Raw genomic sequence first — 9,984 nt, 5'->3', positions numbered from 1 at the left:
GAGAATAACTTATGGCAACACAAAAGAAAACGGGAATTCAGGCGGGAGTATACGTTGTGAAGTTGTTTGCGGCCTGCCAGTAAACCCAAAGCAGAAGAAGACGAAGTGACGTCAGAGGCTCATTTGCGTAATCTTCCCTCAGGGAAAAGTATTCCGGTGTGAACGCGATTGGTACTTAGTGCCCTGGGGTAATAAGTGCCGGGGCACTAAGTGCAGTACGACAAAGTACTTGGTGTGAAAGCGGCTAAGGAAGGCTCGATAATCACTCACGGCATATAGGTGTAAGCAGGGGTAACCTCCTCTAGGGGGTTCCGGGGGCATGCTCCGGTGCACTTTGAGAGCAAAATGAAGAGATATGCATACGTCTTTCAACACCCATATGAAACAGAACTGTAAGCAGATTTTCTTTTTTTGTATGGATATTTTACAAATCACTCCCCTGTGACTGTGTAATGTAAGGTAGCTTCTAGTCGAACACTGACAGTAAGTCAACATTTTCCAGAGCGCTTTCTTTGAAATCACCAGGTAACACTAAAAAACATAGCATTTAGATTGTATGACAAAGTGTTAATTTAATATCTCTGGCTAGCTATAGCTACTGGCTAACGGTTTAGCTTACCAGCGCGATTCAAAGTAACGTCAACAACGTAGCTGTAATTTATGCTTTGCTTACATGTTCGCATAACTTGGAAGTTTACTGACGTTTACATACCTTGTTTGCCTGGCTCGAGTGGTGGCTCTGGGGTTGTTGTGTGAGCCACCACTCGAGAATTGGCGTATTTTTTAAGTCCATCTTCAAAAACTCAGAGTCCGACTGACAGTTTAAACATTGTCACAGGATCGGTACCTGTCAGCCAATAAGACACGTTTATTTCCATGCAACTCTCTGGTGATTGGTCTGGTGTCTTGCCTCTGTTGCATTCACTGAACACGGGAAATTACAATCCTGCCGTCCTCTCTCGTGTCATGATGAGGTTCAGGTAAAGCACGGTTAATGTATTATATGAGTGAGGGAGAATTGTCCGGGGCGACGCGCCTGGCAAGAGGTATTCAATTACATGTAAATACACACATGTACAGATTGTACAAAACTACAAAATCTGTTAATGAATTGATCGTAAAAAATATAATGAATACATCTTTGTTTATATAACTTGTGCTTGCATCCTATCAAATGTATGGAAAACATTCTATTAATTTGTGTATTTCCATCAAAAACAATGATTAAATGAACCATATTGAACACAAAGCTGCTCTACTTCACAGTAGTTCAAGGTAACTGATTGTTATTCTGCACGAAGTTGCACAATAACAATGCAGCTCAGTCCATCACGCTACCCCGAAAAATCATGACAAATAAAACATGACGGCATTTGACCATGAACTCAAAGTTTTCTCGACCACTGTGTTCTTTGAAAGAGTCCTTCATTGTTTCCACTCACAGAGAAGCATCATCAACACCTACAGCTCCCTGTTTTGGCCACAACAGAGTCAATGGTGAACGAAGCACACACGCCTCAGGGGGGAATGAGACTCATATTTGTCTTGTCAACAGAAACACAGCTCAAATGATTTCTAATGTTGCTCTTAGTAAATAAGCAACTGCCTGAACAAATATGACAAAGCAGCTTGAAATGCTCTGACACTGTCTGTCAATGGTTATTAAAGCCATTCCTGTTACTTAAAGGTGGGGTATGTAATAACGTCCCGATAGCAATGAATATATTAAATGCTTTGACAATAAATACATATCATCAGTGGAAGCCGTGGCGCTGTAAAAAGCACGACCAATCATCTGAGCCAGCTAAAGTAACTGGATGGCCTACCTGCCTGTCAGCCTTCCATCTGTGCACAAACTTATCGCGTGCCCTCATTGGTCATGTGCGCGTTCGTGTGTTGGAGGAGGGGCTCTGTAAGGAAGTGGCAGATTTTTTTCCCGCTGTGTATTTTTAAATTCTAGCGATCTCGAGCTGGTTTCTCCAGAATTACCTACCCCACCTTTAAAGAGTCCGGAAACTTTATTTTTAAATACACACATTCTCAGTTTGAGAGGTCTGAATCCACAGTGCTTTTTGGTTTGATTGGATTTATTTTGAACGTGTGAAACAATAATACAAATTTTTTACATGAGAATTATTATACAATACAAAATGAAATATTCAAATTAAATTAAACTGATTCTAAATTATGTATAAGCAAATAATCTACTTAATTACACATCCGAAAATATGTGATTTGTTTATTTAGTTTGAATTGAAAAGGCAAAGCAAGGGGAGCAGAGTGATGTGTTTGGCTAAATAACCAGAGTCAATTGTAATGAAATATTTGAGTGGCCATCTCAGAGTTTTTGTATCGGTTATTTGGGCGGAAGAAAACATTTCAGAGCCATTGCCATCCTTCAAAGAAACGGGGCCGATGCAGGGCCAATTAGAGACCCATTTCCTGCTCTCACATTATGCCCTCCATTCTTCTGAGGATTCCTTTAGTGCATTTCTGAGGTAATTCAAGAATGAAAAGAAAACCAATCCACAAAATGACCATCAAATATCTCATTACGGGAAAAGGCTCCCCTATTGGTCGTGGCGATCCATCTTTAAATATGACATAAACTCACATCTTAAGGAGGATGAATGGATTTATGATTTAACAATTCTAGCATGGTCGACAAAAAATCATTAGAGTTTATGAATATGCCAAAGGTTTGGTGTTCAAATGAAACGTTCATGATACAATGATAATGATTTAAATGTCTCTGGACTGTTGAAAGTACATTTGAACACTTTACGCTGTAGTCTAAACCGCCTCAAAATTAACAGTTTTCTTACTCGTTTTGAGCATTTCAAACCTAAAAGTTTGTGGAACAAGCTTATTTTTAAATGACAATTCCTCAAAGATAAAAGAAAGGTTAACTTTAGAAAACTAAAAATTGATTTCTATAAAAAGGAAAGAGTGTGAGATCATTATGAGTCAACACCATGTGGAATATAAGAAGAACATATTACTTGAGCTCTATATTAAATCTCCATGGGAATATTGCTTGTAAAATAAAAAAAGAAGACATGAAGGTAGAAAGTGTTCTGCGATATGCATCTTTTTAATCCTCCCTGGAGTTAAGAAACACAACCTCACCGGGCTAAATGTAGCCCAATGGCAAGAAACACAGCTGAGAAAAGCAGAAGACAACAGTCATTCTCCAGGATACATGTCTGAAATACAGGATACATGACCCATATGTTAAGTCAGTGGTTCCCAACCCTTGGGGGAGGGGGGGCGCCAAAGATCGCAGGGGGGGCGCCAGGCCTCAGATCTACAAATCCTACAAATCCCTCCATGCCCTCGCCCCCCAATACCTGTCTGACCTTCTCCGCCACCACAGTCCATCCCGGAAGCTACGATCGTCTGGACAGGATCTCCTCTCTACCCCCCGCACCAGGTTGCGGACTTTCGGTGAAAGAGCTTTCAGTGTAGCATCCCCCACCCTCTGGAACTCTCTACCCCCCGAAATCCGCAGCGCCCCAACCTTGGACACTTTCAAAAAAGCCCTCAAAACGCACCTTTTCACCAAGGCTTTCCCCACTATATAGTTAGTTTGATAGGTTTATTTTTACGTTACTTGCTTNTAGCTATAGCTACTTGCTAACGGTTTAGCTTACCCGCGCGATTCAAAGTAACGTCAACAACGTAGCTGTAATTTATGCTTTGCTTACATGTTCGCATAAGTTATGCGAACATGTAAGCAAAGCATAAATTACAGCTACGTTGTTGACGTTACTTTGAATCGCGCGGGTAAGCTAAACCGTTAGCAAGTAGCTATAGCTAGCCAGAGATATTAAATTAACACTTTGTCATACAATCTAAATGTTATGTTTTTTAGCGTTACCTGGTGATTTCAAAGAAAGCTCTGGAAAATGTTGACTGATGGCCCGTCCACACACAGGCATGAAAAAAATCTTGATGCTGGGCGTGTCTGAAGCTTGGCAATTTCACGCGACCAACAACCAATCAGGAATCTCCCAGGAATCTCCCGCCCGCCCCCGGCATACAAAGCCTGTCCATTCAATGTTAAAACGAAGTAAACTGGGTATAAACTCCACAAACAGGTGAAAACCTACCAGTTTCACCAACTGTCTCTGCCACCTCCCTCCATGCCTGGTTCCTCCGGTTTAGGTCCCGGTAGGTGAACAGAGAGCAGTCGTAAAGGACCAGGACAGCGATGATTAATTTATCCTCCATTTTATGACATATGGAAAAGACCGCAGCGGTATCTGCAAACAGTACACGAGGTTTGATTGGCTAGCGCTTGCACTGGCGGGATTTGCATAAACGGGATTTGATTGGCTGATGCCAGCTTCGCAAGCATCGGGAGCATCAAAAGTTGAACATTGCTCAACTTGTGATGCTCACGATGCTTGCAAAGCCATGCTCCGCTCCCCACAATGCAGTTCGGCGAAGATTACAAATCTTCTACGTCACCCCATTCAAGTGAATGGGCGAAGCTTTGAAAGATTTTTTTCATGCCTGTGTGTGGACGGGCCGTAACTGTTCAACATGAAACTAGAAGCTAGAGGAGGTTAGGTCCGCCCCCCACTTACACCTATATGCCGTGAGCTGATTATCGAACCTTCATTGTAACAGTCACAGGTGCACTGTGTATGTGCGTGTGGGGAGTGTTGCAGTAGAACATTCATTACCTTAATGTACCTTAATGAACTGTGGGCTAAGCCCCCAATGTTTCCGGGTCCAGGAAACGCCCCTGCCTCTTGCCTTCTCTATACTGCTTTTATCACTGCTGTTATTTGTATTTGTTCCTATGTCTTTCACTGCATTGAGAGAAGCCTACACAATGTAGTTGAGTTTGCTGACATTAAAGATATTCTGATTAAGATATCTTAAAATAAAATGTATAATTGTATATTTAATCATAACAAACTGGACTGTAACTATAGTGACAGACACCGGACATATTCATCTGTGCATTTGGACCATTAGGCAGCAACACATGACTAAACATTTACAAATCAAAACAGATACTTATTTTTTATTTATTTGCAAAATAATCGATCTATTTTTGGCTTTATGTGCGTGCGTGCATGATACATATGTTTCTCACCCTGCTCAGTACAGGCACCAGTTGTAGCTGTCACCTGCCCTGCAGAGGTGCAGAACCTTTTAGGGGTCAGCTCGGTGGCACTCACACATTCTCTTTGAACACATCAGGCTTTAAACCCTGCTGTAGTTTGCCTTTTAGTAAATATTTCCTACAATTGAAGGAAAGCAGAGACAAGATCCGTGAATCTGAACGGATGTACGCCTCAGAAAACACCAAAGTTTAACCATATGCACGCAGTGATGAATATTTATCATATTATAAATGGATGAAGGACTAAAAGTAATGTCACAGTGACCCATAAAGAATTATCACTGAACTCTGAACATCCCTTTTTTTTATAATCTTAGCTTCTTTTAGCATTTTGGCTTGTACTGTATGGCTTGTAAACTCTCTGTGACACTGCTTTTCCAGAATCAGCAGCAAATGATCTTTTACCAATAATTCCCTGTATGCTATCTGCCGGCAACATACCGCAGACACACAGTTATAAACCAGCATAAAGCAAAGTAAAACCTAGATATTCTGACGTTTATGAAAACCAAAACGTTAGTTAAGGAGATTTAAAGGTCACCTATTATGCAAAATCCACTTCTTCATGTCTCTTCTACATCAACATGTGTCCCCTCTTCTTCATGTCTCTTCTACATCAACATGTGTCCCCTCTTCTTCATGTCTCTTCTACATCAACATGTGTCCCCTCTGTGGAAAGAGACTCTGAAAGTTTCAGGAACAAAGATTCTCTCTCTTTTTGATCCATTTCTATAAAAACCTGTCTGAAAATGAGCTGATCAGATTTTGGCCACTTTATGATGTCATAACGATGTGTTGTCTTGTGTAACCATTAGCCAATCAGCAACCATGGTAACCCCCCCCCTTATCACCTGAATCTCCTCCTAGAGCACCATTGAGTTCTTTTTAACCAAATCTCTCTCAGAGGGGCGTGGGGAGGGGCTCCTTATTTTCATCTAAAGTAACAGACAGAGAATCAGCACTTTGGAAACAGGGCTGAAACAGAGGGGATTATGGGTAATGCTGCAATGATCTGTTTGGTGTTTCAGCCAATCAGAGACAGGTTCTGGATATATCTGGTATATGAAATGAAAAACAGTATAATAGGGGACCTTTCAGGAGATGTCATCTGGTGTTGATTGTGGCGCCCCATGTGGACAGAAGTGATAGTGTTTTTGGGACACCAGAGGCCCTTTAGAAAACCTCAGATTTGACTGATGTTCTGGATGATGGCCTGTCGCTGCTGGAGGCTCCGCTGGAGTCCGAGCTCAAAGAGTTTCATGTGATTTCATGTGATTTCGTCAGATTCAAACCCAGTGTTCCGATAACGAGCAATAAGAATAACTTTATGGAAATAACCCTTCTTCTTGCTGGAGGTCTCGTTTGCCTTTGTTGGTCATACAGAGGCATCAGTGTTACTTTTGATGGTTTCGTTCCCAGTTTAAAGTGATCACTTTAAAAGTGAACCTTTTACGATGAAGCATAATTCCACAAAAGAAGCTTCCAAGCACATTCAGTATAAACTCAATATTGCAGTATGAATAACTGTCCATCCAACTTTTGCTTGGCCAAAAACAAATCAATGAAAGCAGCTTTCACTGCGTCATCGTTTCAGGGTTACCAGGGGCATCAAACAATGATTTTCCAAAAGTTACTTTCCAAATTAAAGCTGTATAGATCCATAGGTCATCGCTTATTTGGGTCATCCATATTCTGGCTAAATCAGACCCTCCATAAGCAAACATAATTTTTTCTCTCTTTAAAGCTTTCTCACAAACTTCAGGAAAAGCTGCTTTTAAAAAGTGACACTTTCTTTTCCCCATTAAAGCAACCTTCTGTCTCTTTTTTTGAATCAGCCTCATATTCATCGTGGAGCAAAACAGCTTTATGCTAATGCTTCACAGTTCAGAATAAAATATTCATGTATTCAAGCAAGTGTTTGTATTTACCTGGTTTAAATGTATTTAGACCATTAGCATTAGAGTCATAAACAATGGTGCTGAATATTTTAGTGTTGAATGCAGGGTTCCACTAAAGGTGTTATTAAATTTGTTTTCCTGCATGTCTTTTCACATTAGGTGAATCAGCTCGTGATTCTGGTTTTGTCAAAAACGTACCCAAGGTGCAACATGCGTCCCCAGATGAATTGTCTGTCTATCCAGTGATTTGAAATGACATTTGTGACAAACATGACCCAAAGTCTCACCTCCCCTGTAACTGAAGTCTGTATTCTGCAGGCTATTTCCGTTCCAGCTGAAACCCAAAATCCACACACTCAAAAATAACAGCGGCAGAGTTTCCTTTTCTGAATGCCTGCCCCACAACGCGTGGGCAGAAGGATATTCTGAAGTGAAGCTTTAAGAGTAGGCGACGAGTGTATGTCACCCTGCTCCTTAATCAAAATGTGCATAATTGCTCATTTCTTTGTTTTTGGATTAAAATGCTTCTATTGAACTTTACTCAAGGCAAATTAAACATGTCTTTGAATGTCAACCAACATCACATCTCAACACGGTTAGTGTTTCACAATGTTGTTGCAAATTCAACAAACTCATATATAAGCAAATATGCTGATGAAACTTTTAGGAGAAGTTCTTAAGTTCAACATTAATATTACATCACATTACATGTCAGACACTTTTATCCACTTACATTCAGTACTGTGGGCAATCCCCACAGGAGCACTTTGGGGTGAAGTGTCTCAGGGACACAACGACATGCTGACTGCAGTGTGACTCGAACTTGCTATCCCCTGATTCAAAGTTCAGCGCACTATCCACTTAGCCACAGCCTCCCTGATATAATACATGATAAAAACACATGTTTACAGACTAGCTTGCACACACTAACCATCCATCCATCTTCTCCCGCTTATCCGTGGTCGGGTCGCGGAGGTATCAGTTCCAGCAGAGAGCCCCAAACTTTCTTTTCCCCTCATCAACCAGCTCTGACTGGGGGGTCCCAAGGCGCTCCCAGGCCAGAGAAGAGATATAATCCCTCCATCTGGTTCTAGGTCTACCCCTTGGTCTCTTCCCAGCTGGACGTGCCTGGAACACCTCCCTAGGGAGGCGCCCAGGTGGCATCCTAACTAGGTGCCCGAACCACCTCAACTGGCTCCTTTCGACACAAAGGAGGAGCGGTTCAACTCCGAGTCCCTCCCGGATGACCGAACTTCTCACCTTATCCCTAAGGGAGACACCAGACACCCTGCGGAGAAAACCCATCTCGGCCGCTTGTACCCGCGATCTCGTTCTTTCGGCACACACTAACCTCAAATCAAAATATTGTAGCAACGACGAAAAATCTATTTAACTCTCCTTTTTCCACTCTGTGAAAGATTTCCGTTATACTTCCCCAGATATTTCTAAGTAGTTTAATTAGTTATGTCTTAATTTCCTTGGATTGTCTCTGCATTATACTTGAGATTCAGTCAATCATGCTTTTCACTGGATTTGTGTTCTTCCGGTAAACTGCGGTTATAAAGTGCTTCACTGCTGGTGATCTAGAGGGTTTTGAGTGTAAGCCACTAGCTGTGTGACTGTCGTATCTCATCATTTATTACATGTGTTGCCGTGGAGTTTTGTACAAACCTTCACATTTCCAAGAGGGTAAATCAACCTCATTTTTTATTTTCCCCTGGAGTCTTCTCTCGTGCCGGCAGCAGGTTGACAGTTTTGTCCTCTGATGAAATATCTCCAAGCTTATTGGATGAATTGAACACCTGTGTGGCAATAATGTCCACCCGTTTGAGTTTAAGGATTCAGTGATTTATCATTTGTAGTTTCTCACATGGCACCAGGTGTTTAGAGAAATAAATAATGAAGCTTTCATGAACTCTTCCCGGGTTGAAATCATTGTTTTTATGACAGTCTGTGACGGAAAATAGCTTAACAGATTTATTTAGATGAAAATGTCACAGAGGCAAATCAAAAACAACACATTGAAATGCAGAAAAAAATGGTAGTGCACCCAAGCATAAACAACCTCAACATAAATGACAATACATCAGAAATCTAACTGTAACACACTTGTATGTCAGTGAGCATCGCCGGGAGCATGTGTGTCTCTCAGAGCGGGAATTAACTCTCATATTTGTTTGTGCGTGATGGCAGAATACAGAACGAGCGGCCATGGTGTCGCCTCCCCCCTGGAGCTTCCCGACTGCATGTTAATGCAATCATTATGGGCGGTGGTGCAGTGGCGGTTCTAGACCAATTTGACTGGGAGGGCCACTGGGGGGGCCAGTTATTTTCTGAGGGGGGCACAATAAATGCAGGACGAAAAAGAGAATACTAGACAGTATGAAGTAATTGCGCATAAGAAAACAATGCAATACAGTTATTGGTATTTGTTTCAGTACACTTATTTATTTCAGATATATCTTATAGTTATTACTGTTAGCTTCAGCTTAAGTTATATACATTTTTGCACTAACACCATATCATATTTATATAAAAATAAAAGCAATGAACAGTTACATCTCCACTTTACATCGACAATAACTCACCTTCAATTATCGTGGTAGTCTCTCGAAACGTAGGTTTCAATCAGTCTTTCTTGGATGCAACAGCCTCTGATGATCCCAGATGAAAAGTGTTTGTTTTCGCGCGCTTCAGCCGGACACTGAAAGTGAGTGCACCGCTCTAATGGGTCCGACTAGAATGACGAATAACGTTAGTTCCGCCTATTCCGTCATTCAATAAATCGTGTAATAAATCATACATTTTTCATTTTTTTCACTTTTCATTTTTAGGGGGGCCACAGGGGGGTCAGAGGTCAGTGTCCCTCCCCCTGGATAAGGGCAATATATGGTGGGCACATTTATACAGAATGTCCACTTAAATAAAATGGCAGGAAAAAGTGCA

The 9,984-nt window shown here is 41.4% G+C and overlaps 1 protein-coding gene across 1 annotated transcript in view; it reads right to left on the bottom strand.

Moving 5' to 3' along the window:
- Positions 1-9,895: 9,895 nt before the first annotated feature.
- The window catches only part of muc5fl (mucin 5f-like), a 4,279-nt gene continuing 4,190 nt past the window's right edge, over positions 9,896-9,984 (bottom strand). The window contains exon 17 of the mRNA XM_010794450.1: positions 9,896-9,910. Within this exon, the coding sequence (XP_010792752.1) occupies positions 9,896-9,910 (15 nt within the window). The remainder of the gene's footprint in view (positions 9,911-9,984) is intronic.

Source organism: Notothenia coriiceps, unplaced genomic scaffold (genome assembly GCF_000735185.1).
Source record: "Notothenia coriiceps isolate Sejong01 unplaced genomic scaffold, NC01 NC01_scaffold00037244, whole genome shotgun sequence".
NCBI lineage: Eukaryota > Metazoa > Chordata > Actinopteri > Perciformes > Nototheniidae > Notothenia > Notothenia coriiceps.
Note: the sequence above shows the minus strand (reverse complement) of the source record. Positions and strands in the feature narration are given on the sequence as shown.